Below are 22894 nucleotides of genomic sequence, written 5' to 3'. Positions count from 1 at the left end.
GGTGCATACATGTTATCCTGGATCTTCCTGTGCCAGTGTCTTCCATGTGTCTCAACTGATTCCAAAATTCTTCAGAGAGACCTTGAGAGTGTCCTTATATTGTCAGTTCTTGAGTAAGTACTTGCTTTTTGTACTTTCTCCTTATAATAGTATTTTAGCCAAATGGACATTTGGCATTTGAACATGGTCAACCCATTGGAGTTTGCACTAGAATTTGAATGCTTGGCAGTTCAGTTTGAGAAAAGATCTTGGTGTCTGATACCTTTCTTGCCTGATGATCTTCAAAATCTTCCTAAGACAATTCAAATGTAAGCTCTTTAACAATTAGAGAAGATGTGGATAGTCTCAGTACCTTACATATACACTTGCACTGGTTCTGAGTCTCACTCAAGACCATAGTTGATCACTTATTGTTCTGAGACTTTATTTCCAAACTGACCTTCAGTCCTACTCTTGCTGTATCCCTATTAGTCCTTGCTTCTCCAGGTGTATGCTGGCTTAATTTACCCATATGCTACTCCTTAATCTGCATGGTCAAATCTAACAGAGATGTCCATTCTTTCTCCACTTCCTAGAACTCTCTTTTCTCCTAATCTATAACCATGCATTGGCACACATTATGGTTCTCTTGCAATGAATGTTTATGCTTAGTGTGTACTAAGTCCCATTCAGATCTACCTAGTTATTCTATTATTATTGTTGATGTTGTTCAGTCATGTCCAACTCTTTATAACTACATTTGGGGTTTTCTTGGCAAAGATACTGGAGTGTTTGTCATTTCTTTTTAAGGTTATTTTATAAATGAGCAACTACAGGAAACAAGGTTAAATGACTTGCCCAAAATCACACAGCTAGTAAGTATCTGGTGCCATATTTGAACTCAGGAAGATGAGTTGTTCTGCCTCCATATTTGGCACTTTATCGACCTTAATGAGTGCCCATGATGTCTCTATTATTAAAGAATAATTACTACCTTTGCTTCTCATTGGTTTCCCTCTATGTCCAAATGAACATCCTTATTTTATGTGAAGTAATTATTTATATTCTGCATAGTTGTCATGTGACTACATTCACTTGCATGCAGAAGCTTAAGGACAGGGCATGGATTATTTTGCTTTTGCCTTTAATTCCCATTGCTCAGAACAGTGCCTGGAATGTAGTACACATTTAATGAATGCTTGGTAATTAAGTGATTGATAGATGGCCCATGAATTTATCCCGAATCCCTGAGACACTCTCCTTTTGCCTGGATGTGATCAGCCCTCAACATTTTTGGCATGTCATGTTATTACTTCTCAGTGGACCAACAGAACACAAATATACATGTAGAAGAGTTCATACCTGTCACATAATATTTTCTTCCTCCCAATACCATGCGAATTAAATTCCCTGCTCAGTGAATTAAAAATGAGATTTTATGCAAGTGGATGCCTTTTTTAATGAGTCTTTGTCACTAAGAGAGCAACATGAAAAGAAAAAAGAAACATATTCAATGACTTCATTTCATTGACAAAAACAAAACAGTTGAGATGCTTAATAAAAATCAGGCATCTGCAAACAAAAGGGGGCATCTAATCACAAGACAGCTGATTATATGAAGCAGACTTGGGTTTCACTAGCATGTCTTCAGTTCCCCAGTCTATAAGTTTCTTTATTTTTAGGAAGGCAGAAAATACATTAGGATGGTGAGCCAATGTTTGATAAATATGCCAGTTTGTAAACATAACCCATCTTTAAATGTTTTTTTAATCATATTCTTTGGAAATTTTCAATCAGAAGAGTGAAATGTAATTATGTTTTTGTATTTTCCTCTTTCTCTTAACTTAGACTTCTGCCAAAGAGAAATTTCCCTTCTTTAAATGGTTTTGAAATTGTGTTCAGCCTTAATATCATCGAAGCGAAGTGATGTCCCAGGATTCTGTGGCTATGTCAATTGTTGTCGGGGAGGAAGGTTACCAGTAATAACTTTCAATGACTGAAGTCTCTGAGATTCTTTTCCACTGTAAAATTCTTTGATGCTAAGTTTATTTCACAGACTAAGTGCTGGACAGGACCTTTGTGGCTCCCTATTATCTCAAGGGTCAAACATAAGCCTTTGGATTCAGAATTTAAAGCCATTCACAAAATGACTGCAAGATATATTTCTAAACATTTTACACATGACTCCCTTTCATACACCATAGCCCAGCCAAATTGGTCTTCTTCCTCAGCTTTTCCTAAGCAATTTCATCTGTCCCCTATCTACCTTTGCCCATGACAGCCTTTCCGATGCTTGAAGGCATACCTCCTCTGAATCTTCTCCAGGCTAAAATCTACAGTTTCTTGAGTGACATTAATATGATATGCATTCTAATGCCCTTATTTTTGAACACCCACTTCTGAACACCGTCCAGTTTGTCTCTATCTTTCATAACAAATGATCCCCAAAATTGCATGTGATACTCCAATGGTGATTAGATAGGTCACTATCCCATTCTTAATAAAACTTAGATGAGAATCAATTTTGGGGGCTTCCATCTAGCAGCTCAACTGCTTTTATTAAGCAGCTCAATGATTCTGGGGGTCCACAGAAAAGTTTTTCCCCATATGTTTTTAACTTTCCACTAAAATGTGTGATCTTGAGCCCACTCTTCCTCTTTTCACTAAATTGTGTGATCTTGAGCCCATTCTTTCTCTACTCTGTGCCTCAGTTCCTCAGTAGTCAAATTGAGAGGGTAACCTACCCAACCCCAACATCTTTCCCCATTGTAAAAAGTCAATGACTCTAAAATGAAGAATGGGTCTAGGGAAAGATGATGAGCGGCTGAGACTCCTCACATAAAACCGCACCCATTGTGACCCAGAACTATAGGTGTACATATTTGTTCAGGCCTGTTTGTTTTGTCTTTTTAAAGAACATGTTATTCATTGAAGAAAATGGGAAGCTACCAGTTACTGCCAACAAAGAAGGCTCAATGTCCTTACTATCTCAGATCAGGGTCATGGTCTCATCTTCTTCTCTTGACAGGGGATAATAGTTTAGTAGAAAGGAAGTTCATGGCCCCCATTGCAATGTACTCAAACATATTCATGGATTTATCAACAGGGATATACATATATGTGTGTGTGTATGTGTGTGTGTGTATGTATGTATGTGTATGTATATATATATATATACATATATATATATATATATATATATATATATTGCTAAATCCTATGTTAAATTCAGAGCTAAAGTCTAAAACCATGGGATAATTTATATGCCTCCCCTAAAAAATAAGAGTTCAAGTCAATGGAAAGAAAGAAAAAAGGGAGATAGGAAGGAAAAAAGAAGACAGGACACCAGATTTGCACACATTAGCCACCTGCTACTATGTCATTACTAGTCTCAGATTTTCTCAAACAAATTCTGAGTTACTAATCCACTCTGTCAGATGCTAATAAATAAGCTTTATCTACATAGACCAAAACCTCACATCTGCCTAAGCAAATTACAGATTTTTTTTACTCTTCTTGGAAATGAAAATTCCTAAGGATTTCTAGGTAATATGATTTGGGGCCTCATTTCTATTAAAGGATGGAGGGTATGTCAAGATCTGGTAATTCAAGATAATATGATATTCCCAGGATAGTGGTACTAGACTGATGGTATCTTTCTTTTCTCTTTTAATTTTCTTTTCCTTAGCTGACAAATACAAATGTCCTCGGTGAATATGGTAAAAAAAGTGGCAACCCATACTCACCCCAAAATGCTGAAATGAGTAGAAGGACTGACTGACTTGGGAAGGACAGAATAATGAATTTAGGTACAAAGATAGACCTTGACCTGACATTTCCAGTTAAAGCCACAGTTCTTCAATAAAAGTTGTAAAAGTCCTGTTCTGCTCTATAAACTTCCTATTTTTTCCATCATTATAACTTTTGCCCACTTAAGAGTAGCTGAAATTTGCATTCTATTGTTAAGTTAGCAGTGTTTTACATTTATTCCCCCCTTTGAATCTTGTAGCAACTCTTCAAAATAGGTGATATTATCCTCATATTACATATGAGAAATCTGAAGCTCAGAAAGATTAAGTGGCTTGCTCTTGATCGCATATCAAAGAATAGTAGAGATGGAATCTAAATTGAGGTCTTCCTAAGTCCAGATTCAATATGCTACTCACAATATCTCACTATTATATCAAATTCAAAAGTAGATCTGATATGTTACATTTTTGAAGATATACATTAGACAGAATGATAACCCAAATTTAGTAAAATATAAAATACAAATGGATATTTAAGCCTAAATAATGCCCAAGGAGAGAACCCAACATTTATATTGGGATTCCTTTCCCATCTCTATTCTGTTACCTATGTAATTTATGAACAAGTAATATCATCATCATCATTAGAATTTCAATATGTTTTAAGGTTTGTGAAGCATTATACAATTCTGTCTTATTTGATGCTCACAATAACCCTCAAATTTGAATGCTATTTTAATCCATTTTACATATGAGAAAAGTCAAGCAATCTAAGGTTAAGTGACACAATTATGAAGAATATGAAATTGGATTTGAATTTGGATTTTCCTGACTCCTGATCTAGAGTTCTATCCACTGCAGTCTTTAACTATTCTCTGTATTTCAATTTCCATTCTTATTTAACGAGGATAGTATACATGATGGCATCTAAAAACATTTAAATTTGTGGATCTTATAATCCTTTGATCCAGTACTTGAATTTCATTGGCTTGCTACATTGAGAATGAATGGTTCATTACATAAGAAAGAAGCATAATGCAACATGAGCAGTGGAATCTGACTTTATCTGAAAATGAAAGATAAATTACATGAAAATAAAACCTGGATTCCACTCTTTACTATATGGATGACCTTGGACTCTAGAGGCAGCGTGTCATAATGGTTATAATGTTGGACATGGGATTAAAATGACTCAAGTTTACTTCACACCTCTCAAATTGGCTAAGATGTCAGGAAAAGATAATGATTAATATTGGAAAGGATGTGGGAAAACTGGAAAACCAATGCATTGCTGGTGGAATTGTGAAATGTTCCAACCATTCTGGAGAACGATTTGGACTATGCCCAGATGCCTATAAAACTGTGAATACCCTTTGACCCAGTAGTCTCTTGGGTCAAAGCATAAAGCAGGGAAAGGACTCACATGTGCAAAAAATGTTTGTAGTGGCAAGGAAATTAAATGGATGCCCGTGAGTTGGAATTCATATAGTATATGAATGTGATAGAATATTATTGTTCTATTAGAAATGATGAGCTGGTTGATTTCAGACAATCCTGGAAAGACTTTACATCAACTGATGCTAAATGAAGTGAGCAGAACCAAGTGAGCATGTACACAGCAACCACAAGATTATGTGATGATCAACTGTGATGGACTTGGCTCTTTTTTCACAATGAGATGATTCAATTATGATGGAAAGTGCCATCAGCATCGAAAGAGAGAAAAATGGAGACTGAATGTTGATCAAAGCATAGTATTTTTGTGGGGTTTTTTTTTTTGTTATTTATTTATTGATTTATTTTTCTTTTTTTGTGTTTTTTTTCCTCTATTTTGACCTGATTTTTTTGTGCAACATGACAAATATGGAAATATGTTCAGAAAAATTACACATGTTTAATCTATATCAGTTTGCTTGATGTCTTAGGAGGGAGAAGGGAGAGGAAAAACTTTGGAACACAAGATTTTGCAAAGGTGAATGTTGAAAACTATCTTTGCAAGTGTTTAAAAAAAATAAAAGTACCATCAAATTAAAAAAAATCAGGTTCAATCTCATTTCAAATACTAACTGGCTAGGTAGTCATCGGAAATCTCTTAAAGTCTCTGTTTTTCTCTTTTTAAATGTAGGATACCATAGACAGTTAGCAAGCATTTTTTTTGTGGCACCTGCTTTCTGAAAGGTTCTGGATATATAAATACAAAGAATGAAACAATCCCTATTCTCAAGGAGTTTGCCTTCCAGTGGGGAACAGATTCTTCTCTTAGATCATTAATTTTTCTAACTATAAAATGAGAGGATTGCTAGAGCTGAGCTCTGAGATGCAGCTGGAAACTCTCAGCTTTTACATTTTGTTGATGATTTTACAGTTGTATCATTCTGATCCTGAATTTCAGTGACAGCTCATATACAAGAGTCAATATGACTCATTACAGTGAATGAGATTTTTAGATGCTGAAAATTTATAAAAGAGGGAAACTCACATCCTTCTGAATAGACATGTAAGAGAATCTTGTCTCCTGTCTCTTCCAAATTTGTAATTATAATAATTTCTTTTAAAAAGCCTGAATGTGTAATAACAGTAGAGAGAAAGAAAAGCATCTGTTGTGGAACATTATGAGCTATGAAATGGGAAAAAAATAAAAATGCATTCATTATTTACCTACTAATAAGAAATGATCAAAAGCGACCTGTGTTTTTTCAACCAACAATGAATTCATTATAAAATGCTACTTCTATTTCATGTATATTAATAATCAGTCAGCTTCAAGAATGAAATTTATTCCTCGGTGCATGCATATCAATTTTATCCTTATTTTCTTAGCTAATTGCACAAAAATTCCCACTTTGGGACAGCCAGTGAATTAGCAGGTGATGTCTGGTTAAACTGATCAACAGTTTCCCACTAAGATATCAAGGGGGTGATGATGCTTTAATCTCTGTCCCTTCCCAAGTGTATAATGTGTAATAATGATTGTGACAAAATATCTTAATCCAAATGAACTACTCAATTTTATATTTGGGAAATTCAAGCATGATTCCTAACTAATTTACCAAAGTGAAACAGAGAAAGGAAGATAGAAAGATTTTTTTTAATCAAAAGGCTCTGCAAAATGTTTTACTTGCATATAGGGGATATCCTAAATTAGAAACCAAAGCTGGCCAACTTGCCAAAGATTTTAGAAAATAGATTTCTCAAAAAAGAACTTACTTGAAGTGGATAAGCAGTAGATAATGGAGTAAGTGGATTAATGAATGAACAAATAGCATTTATTAATCATCAGAGCTCACATCTGAGGTGATGTTGTTGTTTGTCCTTTTTTTTTTTTTTTTTTTTTTAAGAGGTCCATGGAATCAGGTTGATGATGACATGACATACAAATAAATTGGATTTGAGTGAGGGAGGGCTGTGCAGAGTCACCTGCCTCAGTTTTCCCTCCAGAGCCAGATATAGATCAAGATTCCTAATGTAAATGAAAGTTCCTGAAATCCAAGGACATGACTTTCACTTTTTTTTTTTTTCCAATTTATTACCTATGTGATCTTGGCAGAATCACTTAATATTTTGCGGCTTCAGGTTCTTACCTGTAAGGTGGGGAGGTTGACCTCAGTCTTCTCTGAGATCCCTTTCATCTCTAAATCTAGTTAACTAGTTTCCTTTTATCTCTTTGCAAATAATACCTACAAGTCAGATTTCTCCTGACTTCTAGTCTGTGATTTTCTCCCATTGAGAAATGGGACTTTACTTCAAATGAAAGATCTAAAACTGAACTCAACTTCTCTGCTCTGGCTTCTTTTCCCAACTATTCTCTGTCTTTAAATGTTACCACCATTTTTTCATCTTCCTAGATCTCTAAGACTTTGGAGTCATTCTCATACAAAGGCTCAATTTCTTTCTCTGTTGAAAAATAGAATTGGACTACAGAGTCTTAGGAGTCTTTTCTAGTACTAAATACCACACTACAGTGAAAACCCTTAGATCTCATTGCCTTTACAATCTGACCATGGCCTTGTACCTTCTGAGAATTTTGTTAATGACTTGGTTGAAAGTAAGGAGGGCATGTTCATCAAATGTTCATCAACCGTAATGCTCTATAGTTGGAACCAAAAATAATCTTGGTTGGTAAAATATTGGATTAAATATTTAAAAAAAGACATTTAACATAATGGGAACAAATATGAGATTTTATGCTTAGGCAAGTCTATCTATATAAGTACAATATAGAGGAGGAATGGCTAGACAGGAATCTGTGGGAAAATGATCAGAGACTTTAGGACACTCTAAGCTAAATGTGATGAAAAATTGTGATGTGGAAGCCAAGGAAAAACCAACAATTTCACATATAAATTCTTCCTTATTCTTCCTGGGTATTTTAATATTTATGTTTGGTGGTAGTTCTCAATGAGCTCAATGAAAAAGAAATGAAGAAGGGGAAAATTTGGAACACAAAGCTATGCGAGGGTCAATGTTGAAAAATTATCCATCCATATGTTTTGAAAATAAAAAGCTTTGATAAAAAATGAAAAAAAAGAAGATAGTATCATCTTGGAAGAAAACTCAGAGGTTATCAAAGCCAGTCCCCTTATTTTTACAGGTAAGCAAAGTGAGACCCGGGGAAGCTAGGCTACATGTCCAAACATCTCATAGCTAATGAAGAACAGAGCTAAAATTCTCCTTAGGATCCTTTGATCCAATCTTGTGATTTGGCATGACACCATGCTGACAATTTGGGAAGAGATATTGTAAATCCTAGCAAACGTAATGCATCATGGGAAAGTTAGGAGCCTCCGCACAAAAGACCATATCAAGGCCATTGTTCTGTGGATAAAAATATGTGAGCAGAAAGTTGATCTGAAATTGAAAGGTGCAAGTAAAAGGTAGAAGAGCTGGGGTTTTATTACCATAAGAAAAGGCAGGAGACAAGTCCATGATTCCTTCCAGAAGGAATCTAGTCCAATCCAGATATTTGGTGCATTACCAGATTTATTGCTGAACACTGGAAATGGAGTTAGAGACCTAGATGAGATAATCTTTCAGGTTTCTCCTAGCTCAAAAAGTGGTGGCTTTTAAATTTCTCCTTTCTGTGGCCAGAATAGTCCCAGAAGAGATGGAAGAGATGAGCTTGTAGAGGGTTCACTGAGTAAGCCAAGTGAGAAGCCTCCCCTCCAAGAAGGGAGGGAGGAAGACAAGGACCCAGACAAAGACTTTTCATATCTCAGCATGACTATCTCCCTTAGAGTCATTAAACATTGATTTGATTAGCTCCCCTCTGACCTTCTGAAATTAAAGATAATTTAATTGTTGCTCTAAGGCCTGATTGAGTCTCACTTCATTGCTTTGGACAGGAGACTGTTGAAGGACTAAACACCGAGCAAGTCATGGAGTGTGAACATGAGTTTCAGGGATGATTCAAGCAATGGAACCATGAGATATACATCCATGGACCCATTGAACTAAAGAGACAGAAATTACTTTGATTCTACTTTTGAAACAGCCAGTACAAAGGAGATTTTGAAAGTTCTGCATATGTAATCCTCATAAGACATGGCCCTGGTTTGCAAAATCAAAAGTGACTTGGAGATAGTATTTCCCTTCTCTTTCCTCAGTGCCTGAAGATGGTCTCCCAACCCTTTTCCACATCTCAAATGGCTAGCCCTAACCCCCTAATTCCAAGTATCTCAGGCATATATTCAGAAACTAAGCAAATGGAAAAAAATAATTGTTAAATACCTCAGGCATAAGGTATAAAAATCAATGTATCTTAAAAGAAAAGAAAAAGAAAAGTCATGGGCAAAACCAGCCACACCATAAGTACTGGACTTTAATAGCTCAGAGTATCATAAAGGATTTGGTCTTGTGTGGGATGGGTGCTAGACCCCTTTCCCAAATTAACTAATCAGAGACATCTTCAGGTACAAAGGGAAAGCATTTATTTAATCCCTGTAGGGAAAGACCTAGACACATAGCTAGGAGCCATCTCAACTCCCACCATGTGCCCTTGGAACCTGGTCAGCTTCTACCTTGTCCAAGATTTAGAAAGCAAAAGACCCCAGCCTTTTCATTGGATAGGCTAAAAGAAGGTAATCATCTTTGACCAATGTTGTCTGCTTCCTGTGGGTCATGGCACTTTTTGAGGGTCTGGCTTTTAAAGACCATGTGACTCCCTGCAACCCAGTGTTCAAGACTGAAAATAGAGATCATGTGACTTTGGGAAATCTGTGGCCCAAGATCTCATCTTCCTCTTCTGGGACTAGGGATCATGTGACTTAGTCTCAGTGAAGCTGAGAAAGCTTCATCCAATCAGTCCCATTCAATCTCAAATTCATTATTGCTATCTCTGGGATCTTGGGCAAAATATAAAAACATATAATGAAGAGATTAGGCTAGATAATCTTTCAGGTTCCTTCCTACTAAAAACCCATGGAATAAAATTCTCTCAGAATCTCTCCAAATAAAGATTAGGTAACTGAGAAACAAAGAGGTGTCTTTGCTGCCTTTTGGTTAGAAGGCATGAAAGATATCAGAAGATTAATTCTAATGATTATTAGAGCTATCTGAAAGAAAACGAGCTGCATCAGAAAGTAGCAGGGTCCCTGTCTTGTCAGGAAAGCTATTCAAACAAAGCTGAGATGACCACATGCCAAGTCTATCAATTTTACTGTGCAAAGAATTTCCAAGAGGGCTTGATGTTGTGTTGAGTGGGATGGCAGCAGAGGTCCTTCCTACATAACAGCTAGCATTTGATGATTGAATATTGGCTGGGTCATCAGAAAGGGTCAAGACTACCCTGATCTTGATGATATCATTTCCTTCATTTTTCCAGGGAAACCTGCAAGTTGTCATTTTCTTTGGTTGCTACTTCTGATTTATTCCTATAGCATTCTTTTTGGGAACTAAATAAACAGACATTTTATTGAGCTGTCTACCAATTGATTGCTCTCTCTGGGGATCTCTCCTGGCACTTTGTAGCTATTATTCACTCTTCAGAGACTCTTTTGCACAATTTGTATCCATTTAAGACCATGGGAATACAGGATTAAGGTTGGAAGGAGCCTTAGGGACCACCTAGTCTGGCCTGCTCATTTTGCATTTGGGAAGTTAAGATTTATAACAATGAAGTGAATTGCCTAATTTCACTTGGGGGAAAAATAATAGACTTAGGATTTTAAAAACTGACTCCACATTTTCCTCCTCTTTATTCTTACCTTTATTCCTTTTTTGTCTTTTATTTCTCCATTTTTTTTTATTTCTCCTTTCTTTCCCTCCTTTTTCTTTGATTTCATGGTAGTTCAGCGAGTCCATTTGGAAAGGGATATTTAAGAATGAATACTCCTTATAAATTTCATTCTACCATATTTTCAGATACATTATATGTATATATGTATGTATCTATATCTTTAGATATTAGAATTATTCATAGGCATAGTATTTTCAAATTATAGAAGCTATTTTGATAAAGGTACCTGGTTACTGAGCTAGAAATTTCCCCTGTAGGTCTATGTACTTGCTAGTTTTCTGGTTCTTGAGGAAGGTTATCTTTCTTGGTAAGATACTGCTAGACAATTGGCTGCTTAAAAAAAAGTATGCTGTTGGCTGGACAGGGGAGTCTCTTGATCTCCAAATTCTTTGTTTCAATGTATATTGATAACAGTCTGATGGAAGATTCTGCTTGCTGTTTTTCAGTCGTTTTCCAATTATGTCTGATTCTCTTTGATCTCATTTGGGAGGTTTTGGGATAATGGAATGAATAGTTTGCCATTTTCTTCTTCAGTTCATTTGACAGTGAGGAAACTGAGGCAAAATTAGGTGACTAGCTCAGGGTCACATAGTTGGCAATTGTACAAAGACATCCTTGACTATTCTTCCTCCGCCCTTCTCTATCCAAAGACAGCAGGAGAATGGTGTTTTGCCTCATCCATTATGCCTGGGATGTGGGTGAGGTGCTCAGAAAGTTTTGGATGCAAGTCTAAGAAAGTTGGATTTTATTTGGTAATAAAAATGCCTTTCCCTTTTCAAGCATTCTGAAGTTATAAGAAGTACTTTAAAAACACACACACAATAACCTTGTAAAATAGAGAGTGCATATATCATTTTTTCAATGGTTCTCCATTAAAGGATTTGGGTCAGGGGAGAGACTCATTCCAAATGGGGCTGTGGAAAGATTAATCTCTCAGGGGTATTGCAGGACAGGATCAGGGCCATAAAATCTAAGGGCAGAAAGAACCATTAAGAGATTATTGCAATAGAGTAGGAGTGAGAGTCACTGTTAGGTTGGCAATGTGAAAGGTCGTACTAAAGCAGAGATTTCTAGCGAATATGTCTGAAAGGGGCAGTAAGAGCAATGATCAAGAATGCCAAAGAGAAAATGCAATGAGCTGCTTCATCTAGTTTTAGACTGAAGCAAATGTCAGAAGCCTACAAATTCTCAGAGCAGAGTTTCCATATTGGAGGAAGTTACCAACAGAAGTAAATGCTGTGATGTCTTTGGGCTTTTTGAATGGAGATGAGAAAGTGGGTTTTGTATCCATTGTGATCACATAGGACCTTGTAGGTTCTCTGAGTGGCGACTATCCAGAAGGGTCAGTATCAATACATTCTCATAGGGCTTAAAATTTTTGAGTCCTTTGAGTGTGGCTAAACAGTAATTGAGACCTGAAACATGGAGCATCTAGACCAGGGCGGGGCAGGCAGCACCAAGAAACAGTTATTCCCTGCCTCATTCCCCCACCAGTATAAGTCATTGCACATGAAGATAGGGTGGGATGTTGCAAACGAAAGAGGACTGGTTATAATATTCAAGAAATTATAAAACTACCAGAAATAGCAGAATTAGAGGAAGAAATCAAAATAGAGAATCCAATGACAGCTAGGAAGTGTTAAGTGTTTGAGGTTGGATTTAAATTCAGGTCTTCTAGTTCTCTAGTTCCCATATATACTTAGTATTTAGTGATGTCATGGTTCTCTAGTTCACACATACATAGTATGCTGTAATAATGTAATTGTGATAGGGTATATAAGACTGAGAAAGAATGTCTCATTTCCAGTCTATCTTTGACCATCCTGATGGCTCTCCTGCATTAAGATCAAGGCTGGTCCTGAGGTCTTTCAAAAAGCTAGCCTGAACATTACAAGACAGGGAGAAGCTCATTATGAAAGACTTTCAATGACAAAGGAAAGATTTTATATATTTGAGAATTTAGAGAATCACCAATATTTATAAAATGGAGGACAAGGGTACCATGGTTAGATCTGCACTTTAGAAAGACTTATTTGTGAAGTCTCACTGCATAATATATTTCACTTTTTTTCCCTTTTTTGGTCTATATCTTCTTTCTGTTTTGCATGATTGCACAAGCATAATCTATATCAAATTCCTTGCCATCTTAGAGAATGGGGGAATACGAGGAAGAAAAAAAGAAAATTTGAAATTCAAATTTTAAAAAAATGAATGTAAAAAATTGTCTTTACAGATAATTGTTTTTTGTTTTGTTTTGTTTTGTTTTAAAGGAGGATTTTGCTAGCTTAGGGGAAGGTGGACAGAGTAGGATGGGGCATGTGGCTGGCAGACCAGCAAAGAGGCTATTGCTCTAATCCAGGTATGAGGTGATAGACCCTGCAGCAGCGGGACAGCAATAGCAGAAAATAGAAGAGGGCATAGGAGAGAGGTGTTATGGAGGCAGATAAAAAATTATTATTTTCCTTGTACAGAAGAGAAAACTGAGAGTCTGCCTCCTGTGGATTTCAAGGACATGGATGCAAAAAGAGTTTGTTTTTCTTTCTTTCTTTCAAATGGATTGTGTTTTTTCCCCCAAAACCAGAAAGGAGTTTGGCTATTGACTATGACCTTTCTTTTTGTCTTCCAGTGTTCCCACATTCCAGAGCCTCCCTGAAGAGATTCTAAGCAAGTTGGCTGATGTTCTGGAAGAGGTAAGCTTCTGAACCCTTGGGCTTTCTTGACTACAGTTCAATCTACAGGCTTTATTCTTGCCAGATTGTGGAGGGATGGAAGTCTGCCTGGAATTGGACCTTTGGTTTTGCTTGGAAAGTTTTAGTGTTAGCCCTACTATGAACCATCTAATGTTTATGTTTGGTTAGGGTGTTTCCATCAGCTTAATTAAAAATGGACAGCGGGGAACTCGCCTTTCAGAAAATGTTAAGTTACTAACAAGTTTCATTGTTTGAGAGAGATTGCCTTGATCCTTCATATGGTGACTGATAGAACAGCAGATTGCAAAATGTGAGACCAAAAGGAAAACAGTTCACCTAAGGATGGCTGCCTACCTATAGAAAAATAATTTTATATAGTTATTGTCATTTCACCTTCCATAAAATAAGTGAGATTCCACTTGTTCCTCTTGGCAAAAGGGAGAAAAAAACTGGCAAGAAGAGAATAAGCATTACAGAGAAACTGTTTGAGGCTTAATCTTGGAGAAAAGGGGGAAATCCTGACCATTGTCGAATTCCTATGCAGAATACACTACATTAGAAAGAAGGGAGACTTTCACTTTGTTGTTTTTAAGCATGAGTTTGATAATAGATTGAGAAGAAGAATAACATCGTAACACAATATTTCATTCTGCGTATTACTAAACAGGCTGATTTGTATCACTATCCTAGGTAGATGAAAGACTTGGAAATAGCTGAGCTAAGTACCATTGCAGTAGAATATCCAATCCAGTAGATCAAAATTTATGAGGACCAAGGACAGCCTTCATAGGTCTAAGTCAAGGGCAGGGCACTAGACTTGGTTTGGACATAGAGACCTGAGTCTAGAGGTGAAATAAATGCTTCAACCAAGAAATTAATTCTAGGTCAGATTGATGAGTCAAAGTTGATGTCATAGAAAGTCTTATCAGTTAAAGCAATAAGAACATTCAAGAGCAGAAAAACATAATGAAGATTATTTGAGAGGCTCATATTTGCCAGGCTGCCCTAGTGACAAATCCTCCTCACTTAGACCATGATTCCAAGGTAAGACCATCTATTTGCTGTCCTCGGTGCATCAGATCATGAATTTGGAGCTTACAGGAATATGATCTTTACTTTTCACATTAAAGTCAGAGGTAGAAGACCCATAGATATCACTTACACCAACACTCTAACATAACAGATAAGGAAACAGATTTAGGGGGAAAAATGAAGTTACTAGCCTAATATCACAGAGGAAATACAAGGTAGACAGATCTGGAATAGGAATCCAGGGTGATGCTTTTTCTCCTACACCTTCAGAAGGGCAGTTATTCACACAACAATTCTATTTTTTTCCATAAATTTGAAGCCGTTTCATTATCTCTTCCAAAGGTTGAACTCTGAAACCTCCAACAAAAATCAATAAAAAGTCAGTTTTTTAATCCATAAATTTATATTGCCTGACTGATTTTACTTTGTGCCCTCATCCCTCAAGTCTTTCCTTTGTCTCATGGGTGATCGCAGCTCTTTCTACATTGATTTGCAAGGTCACATGTCAAATATTTCAGAAGAAAGAATCAGCCAAGAGTTTTCTGGAAGACTTGGTCCTTCCAACCTGGGTATTTGATAACGTAATTTTGCTTCTTACTACCATTCTTTTGCTTGCTCTGTTAAATACCCCGGAGGCTGTAAAATGCCTATGTTTACATCCAGTTGCAAAAACTGTAAATATATCTGTCCAGGAAAGGAAGGCTCTACAGGATCCTTGATTTCTTTGATAAATGTGGAGATAAGTCACAGTAGAGAAAAAAGTTTCAGCTCAGAATTCTATAGATCAGCCCAAGGAAAGCCAATCTTTCCATGCTTGATGCTGATAATTCCTCCCCTAATAAGAATATTGCTTAATTTAGGGGTGGCTTGCAGAAGCCAGCATGCTTACCGTACCAAGATGAACCGCATGTGGAAGCTTCTAATTAAATATTCACATTTTTTTTTCAGAACCAAAAGTGGGGCAGGGAAATAGACCAAGTAGAAAACTGCACAAATAGATAAACTTTGTCAGATATGAAATTGCCTAATGTGAGGTTAATGAACAATCACTGTGAGAAATGTGTTTTTATTTTTCATCTAAAAGAAGAGACAGTAAGAAGATTAAGTGTGATAATTCTGGAAGAATAAAACCAATATAAAGGATTGATGATGGTAATGGTGTGATGGTCTTCATGTGATAACAGATCTTTGTTCTTTAAAAAATGTAAAAAGAAAAAAAAACAATGAGAAAGGGACACATAGAGAAAGAAAAGGGGGAGCATACAGAAGGATAGAGACAGAGAGATTAGGGAAAAAGGAGAATAAGAGGAGTGGGAGAGAGGAGACAGAAATAGAGAGGCAGAGAGACAGAAAAATAGCCACAGGGAGAAAGAGGAAAGAAGGAGGAAAACAAGAGGAAAGGGAGGAGGAGCAGGGGGAGGGAGAGGAAAAGAGAGAGAGGGAGAGGTAGAGGGAGAGAAAGAAAGAGAGAGGGGGGAAAAAGAGGAAGGGAAGAAGAAAGGGAGGGAGAGAGGGAGGAAGAGGGGGGAGGGAAAGGGAAAGGGAGAGAGAGAGGGAGAGAAATTATTTATCCAGGCAAACTGCTATTGTCTCCCAGTCTTCACCTCTGACTCCTTTCTGTACAATTCCAAACCTGCTCAGATCCTCTCAGTCATACATATTCTATTTAAGGAAAACATCTTCTTGGCAAGTGTTTTCAAGATGTGTTGGAAGGGAAAAGCACAGAGGTGGAACTGCCATGAAGAAGTTACTCCAATAGTCTTGAAGCCTTTCTTGATTCTCTGATGGTTAATGTCTCCAGGACCTTTTAAAGTGCTTTGTATTTATTACTAATAAGCACTCTGCCGTAACTAGCTATTAGCTCTGTAATAGTAGCAAACTCAGTGATACAGAGGAAAACCCCATCTTCTTTGACTGGGTCCAGTCATGCCTGGAATGAAGGCAGCCATTCCTCATAAATCTAAGGCCATCTCCTAGAGCTTAAGCAGTGATCTTTGCCCTTTCCAGCTCCAAGAAGAAGGCAAGGAAATGAGGTGGCTGATTGGGTAGAGAGGAGGATGGGACATGGGAGACAGGACAGAATGCTGGGTATGTCATCTCAAAGTTGGGCAAGAAGGTAGGGCAGACATGTTTGAAGAAAGAGGACATGACAAGAGGTGTACCCTCCCCCACCTCTTGACACACATGAAAATTTCCTGGGGCAGTCTTAGTCACTCCATACTGGTTCTGTCTCCATGTATCAGGATTGTGGTGGGGGCCAAAAGGGAAAAAAAAATGACTTATTAAAGAGATGGTGAGGAGGTGAGATTGACAAGACTTGGTTTATTGTTACTCATCCTTTGTTTTCAAAAAGGACCAATGACAGCTCAGGTGATATCTTGACTCTTGCATAAATTAGATTTAAGTAAGACAAGAGTAGCACAAAGTCATCAGCTTCTCTCTTCCTGAGTCATCAAGGTCCAGAGGCAGGGCAAAAACCAAGACAATCCCAGTGGCCTAGATGACGTGGATGATCTTGGTGCCTTTGATACCTGACCAAGCTCAAGTACCTGCTTTAGCTGTACCTATGGCCGTTAGAAAAAAGTGTTCTCATCTGCCCATTCTGCTGGAGAAAACTCTTCACATACTCAGAATGGACACCCCCCTGATTCAACAACAGGTTTGAGACCCTTTGGTTACCCTCAGCCTGAATTAACCCATCTGCTGAAATGATTGACTGGGCTGTGGTCACTGTGCATCATCTCACTTCCTAGAGCTACAGGCTAGAGTTGAGTGAAGATGGACACCAAAGGTAGACAAGGAGTCCTGAAAAGGGCTTGGCAAACCCTCACACCAGAGGTATCGATCCTCCCTGAAAATTCTATGTATCCCAAAAGGGGGCCATCACTCTGGTCACTGGTAGAAATGGGAAACCAAGTCAGAGCCAAATTTATGTGAATAGAAGATAAGAACAAGAGATTAAAGGGTAGTCATAGTTTGGGGTGTGTGTGAAAAAATCATATTTATAGAAATGAATCAATGAATGACCCAGAGGAAATCATCTCCTTCTCTGAACTTCAAGAGTCTCTTTTGAACTTATCTATTAATGATAGCCTTGTGATCTATTTCAGTGGAGGGAGATTTGTTCTTTAAACTATTTTGTCTAGATCTGCATGGTTGGAGATAGGGACTAATTCAGATCAGAAACTGTCTTGAAACTTGAATTCTCAGGTACGATATTTTATAACATTTATTTACCAATAAATTTGTTTGTCCTACTGTATAAGGCAACTGGCCTTTATGCATTGGGCCTATTTATGAATTGGGCCAGAATTGAGATGCTAAAAGTAGAATGTAAGACCTTAGGGAAGAGATGCTTTCAACTGTGTTGTTTTTTTTTTTTATCTCCATGTACATCACAGTGTATAATAAGCATTCAATAAAGCTCCTTGAATTTAATTGACTTGGACCTAGCCCCATACTTGTCCAGATATCCCAATTTCACAAAATGTATTTGTATCAATTCACAAGTAACTTCTTAATTCTGTCCTTTCTCCTGAGATCTTTTCTGAAACTCTTAGCAAAGGCTCGAAAGTGATGGCTGTGAAATTATAAGACAAGATCTAATTTTTCCCATTCTTAATGTCACAATTTAATGTACTTTTCCCCTCTTCATGACATTGTGAATAATTCCATAGAGTCACATTATTTTGTTTCAAATACTTCTGCTAATCTCCTGCCGGGAAAAATTTCGCTGCAATTATCACTTCCCCAAACAGAATGTAATTGATGCTGTGAACAAAGCCTCCCCAATCCCTCTCCCCCCAAAAAAAAGATACAATGGCACCTTTGCAGATATAAAGAAAACAAAAGTAATTTCCCAGGGATCAAATGAATATAAAGTAACTTGTTTCTGAAAATGAATTCAAGCTCAGCAACCTGGGTCCTGTCAGGTAGTTGTCCCAGCTCAGGAAATGAGAAAAGATACAGTTTGTTTAAAATTATACAGATTATACATATTATACATATATACATATATTATAAAATTATACATATTCCATGGTCAGTGTTACTGAATGAGCAGGAGCCTTAGAATAACCTCAGATTTGCTGTACATGTCTCCCAGCCAAGTACTGTTGAATCCTGGAAAATAAGCCATAGCCACCCCTATTTGCTTGCAATTAGGAGTGGAAAAATTGAGGTTAGAAGAGAGCCCAGAAAACCTTGAAGCTCTGACCCCCTTTTGTATACCCTTGTGTCATAATTGTCCAGGTGTCTTATCTTGATCTTTGCTAGGATGTTTCCCTTTACTTTCGAGTATTGTCCCACTCCTCACAGTCTCCTTATTTTGACCCCTATCCTGTCTGGTTTAAGTTATGATCCTTTTCTGGAATTACAGCTTGTCCTTCCTCCCAGTATCCTTGCCTTTGTTTCCTCTAAAGAGAACAACAGCTGCAAGATGTTAGGATAAAATTGTATACTCTGATTATGTTTTCTCTTTGCAAACTGTAGTTAGCTAAGAAAACCCTATATAAGCTCTCCACCTCTGTTTAACTGCACCAAGAGGGACTATAGTCCCACTTTGGGTCATTTGGTCAGGTAGTTTATTAAACTCTACACATTTAAATTAAAACTTGCCTCAGTTTCCCTGCTACAATATTTTATAACATGTATCGTCATCTCTTTAAATGAAATGAAGGTTCTGGCAAAAAACAACTCATTTTTAAAGATATAAAACAATTTGGAATTAGAGCTTTGAGTTTTTTTTTAATTTAAGAATCCATGCAGAATCCTTTTTTCCAATGAAGCCCCCTCTCAAGCCCAGCATTGGATTTGATTTTCTCAAAATAAAACATCTCTTTTCATTCCAACAACTTTCTTAGAAAATGGTGCCCTGATTGTGTGTCTTTTTCAATTCTGTCCCTTCGGAAGATTGGATTTTGAAGATGGGTATTACAATCTAATCATGGGCCATGAGACCTACCACCTAGGGAATTTGTTTACATCTGTCTAGTGGATTTATAGACCATTATTGGAGCAACAAGGTTTTAAATAAATGAGGTTTTCAAACTCTTGAATTATGAAGAGGAACAAACAGGAAGAACAGAAGAAGTAAAATGGGAAAGGAAATTATAGTAGAGAGAAAGTTAGGAGAGGTGGAAGGATAGCAAGTATTTGGCAAATCTGCAAAGCTTGATGGGCCAATAATAAGCAAAGTATCAGGGGTTAGACTGCTGGTGAGAATAACTCCCTTCCCCATTCTTCAGATGCATGATCCCAGTTTGAGACCAGTAAGGTTGTCTGGCCCTCGGTAAGTAACAGTTTCAGTTCTCTCATCTGTAAAGTAGGGATAATAATAGCACCCATTTCTCAGTTTCTGCAAGAATAAAAATGAGTTAATATTTTGAAGTCTTTTCAAACTTTGAAGGACTCTACTATTGCTAAGAAAGGGATGGGAATTCCATGGCATTTGGAGCTAGAAGTAACTGTTGGGGAGAGGAAAATCTACTAATGCTTTGCCATTCTTTTTGGTTGAGGAAAGCTGATTTCCTAAGGCTACAGGCTACTGGGATATACCATCTAACAGGTGCAGAGGAGCAGGTATCAACTCATGTCTCCCTTTGTTTGGCTGGGGGTGAGGATGGGGGACAGAATTTCCAATGGAGGAGAAAACTGGAAGAAGAAAGAGACAGGATTTGTCACTTTGGTGCTAGGTTGATCATAGGCTCCTTGATTTAGAGTTAGAACACTCAACTAATCTTAATCATTTTACAGATTTACAAAGATCTTCCCTGGCTGAATGAATGCCCTTAGATACACACATCTCACTCCATTCCTTTTCAACTTGTTTTTATTTAGTTATGCTCAACTCTCTGTGATCCAATTTAAGTTTTTTTTTTTTTTTTTCCAGCAGCGATAGTAGAATGGGTTGCCATTTTCTTCTCTTGCTCATTTGACAGATGAAGATACTGAGGCAAAAAAGGCTTAGGTGACTTATTCAGTGTCACGCAGCTAATAGATGTCTGAAGCCAGATTTAAAGTCATGAAGCTAAGTCTTCCTGATTTAGGCCAATGCTCTCTATGTCCCACAAAGCTCCTTCTTTACAGAATTGAGATGTTGTTCATGACTACAGACAGAAGGAAAAAATTGGTTCTTCTTTCAAAGAGTTCACATTCTCCTACATAATATATATTTACAGACAGACTATGTTTGTATAGTGTGTGTGTGTGTGTGTGTGTGTGTGTGTACACATGTGCTTATTTCTGGACCTGCGACTTTTAGTAATAGGAAGCTTACTGATGTGAAGACTCTTTGCCAACTCCCATCATCCACTCTTCTGAGAGATTAAGTTACTTACCTGGAGTTAACGCAATTACTTTTTGAGTTCAAAGCAATTTCTCTATCCACAATACCATAGTGTTTTCATATCAAAATATAGTGTGAATATGGCAGTAGTTCTAGTTAATGGTATATATAATCATATACATGTCTACATGCTGATGTATATATTTAGTTGCATTTTTACTGGCAGATACTATAGAAGGAGCCATATTGAGAAGACCTGACATCAGAAGTCCTGGACCTGACACACACACAAGTGATATGATCTTGGGTAAATCCCTTAGATTTCCTTGATTTCAATTTTCTTCTCTTTAAAATGGGGCCAGTGGTATTTACATGGACTGCCATGTAGTGTAATTGGGTGGGAATTGCTTTGCAAGCCTGAACAAGTATAGAATGAATAACTTATTTTTTTTTTATAGTCCCAAGTATATTCACTTACCCCATTCTCACCACAACCTTATCAGGTAGACCCTTAGCATTAGTTATATTTTACAAATGGAGAGACTGATACTAAAATTATTAAGCAACTTTTGCAACTAAGCATGACCACAGAGTAAGCATTAGAGATAGATTTGAATCCAGGACTTCTTACTAATTCCAAGCTCTGCATTCTCTTACATGTAAATTTTTATGATGTACTCATATTCACATAATCTCAAATTAAGAATAATGCTGTAGTCCCAGGATAAAAGAACTGATTTTTTCAGATGGCCAAAAATCACATTCAGGTTTTCCATGGACTGAGAATTAAAACAAACTTTTTTTTTTCCCAAACTTATCCCACCCCCAGTTCATATTATGGGAAACCCAATTGTAAGTAAAAGATATTGACTAACAAATTGCTATCAATCTTAATGGTCTTGGGATATGGCCACAGGATGTGCACCTTAAACATGGCATGTTTTGTGAACTGGGGTACGACATAATCCAATTTAATTCCTCCTTTTATTTATTTTAAAATAAAAGGATTCTGCCTTGTAGAATTCTGCCTTAATCAGTAAAAGGCCACCTTTCTGGGCCCCTTTGGAGGAAGCTATTTTATTTTTAATCAAGTCATCACAAATGGAGAAGTGTAGATAATCCTAGAGAGGGCAAGACTGTATTCTTAATTTCACAAAGGGAGAATTACTAGCATTAGTCAAGGATATCCCAGTGTTATAAGACTGTGAAGAGATACACTATTTCCCCCATGAATGTATCCAGCTTCACAGTCTTCCCAATTGGTGTAAAATTTTGACTAACTTGTTCTTTGTGCTGGTGTTTCTCCAGCTCTGGAACTCTCCTGGGATCCAAGCAGGGAAGACAGTTGGTTAGATCTTTGAAATTAGAGACAGGAAGACGTAACTTCTCAGATTTACTACCTCTGTGACCACCAGTAAGTCACTGATCTCAGAGGTCCAATGTCATAAGGTGTACAATGTGGAGAGCAGGACTCCTAACCCCTTCCTCATACAGCTGATTGAGCCATGCAGGAAATATTCTGGAAGAAATGACATACAGAAATTAAAAATCCACATGCATTTTAATGTGTATTGATCTTCAACATCACCTCTAATGGTGATTACCAACAGGTACCCCGTAAGCCAGAGGACCCTCAGGAGGCTCCAAAGGCTTAGCCATATGCTCACTGCTAGGAGCATGTAACTTCTACTTCTTTGATTTTTATGTTTCAATTGTATACAGAAATTTGACAAAGGTAAATATTTAATCACTCAACCAGAAAAAGTGATCAAAGAGAGTAGAAAATCACAATCAAAATGACATTATTGCTCTGTTCAGGAAGAATGTACCAGAAGGAATAATAAAGTTTGGAGTTTTTAATAATTTAAAACAGGGAAAGGGGATGGGAGAGAGAATCCAATGCAAAGATGTCCTTAATATTATC

The 22894-nt window shown here is 37.2% G+C and overlaps 1 protein-coding gene across 2 annotated transcripts in view; it reads left to right on the top strand.

Moving 5' to 3' along the window:
* The window catches only part of PRKG1 (protein kinase cGMP-dependent 1), a 1288902-nt gene that overhangs the window by 939063 nt on the left and 326945 nt on the right, over positions 1 to 22894 (top strand). For both annotated transcript variants that reach the window (XM_031949481.1, XM_031949480.1), the window contains exon 5: positions 13589 to 13652. In XM_031949481.1, the coding sequence (XP_031805341.1) occupies positions 13589 to 13652 (64 nt within the window). The remainder of the gene's footprint in view (positions 1 to 13588; positions 13653 to 22894) is intronic.

This window comes from Sarcophilus harrisii, chromosome 2 (assembly GCF_902635505.1).
Source record: "Sarcophilus harrisii chromosome 2, mSarHar1.11, whole genome shotgun sequence".
NCBI classification, from domain to species: Eukaryota; Metazoa; Chordata; class Mammalia; order Dasyuromorphia; family Dasyuridae; genus Sarcophilus; species Sarcophilus harrisii.
This window is presented reverse-complemented; position numbering and strand designations above follow the sequence as displayed.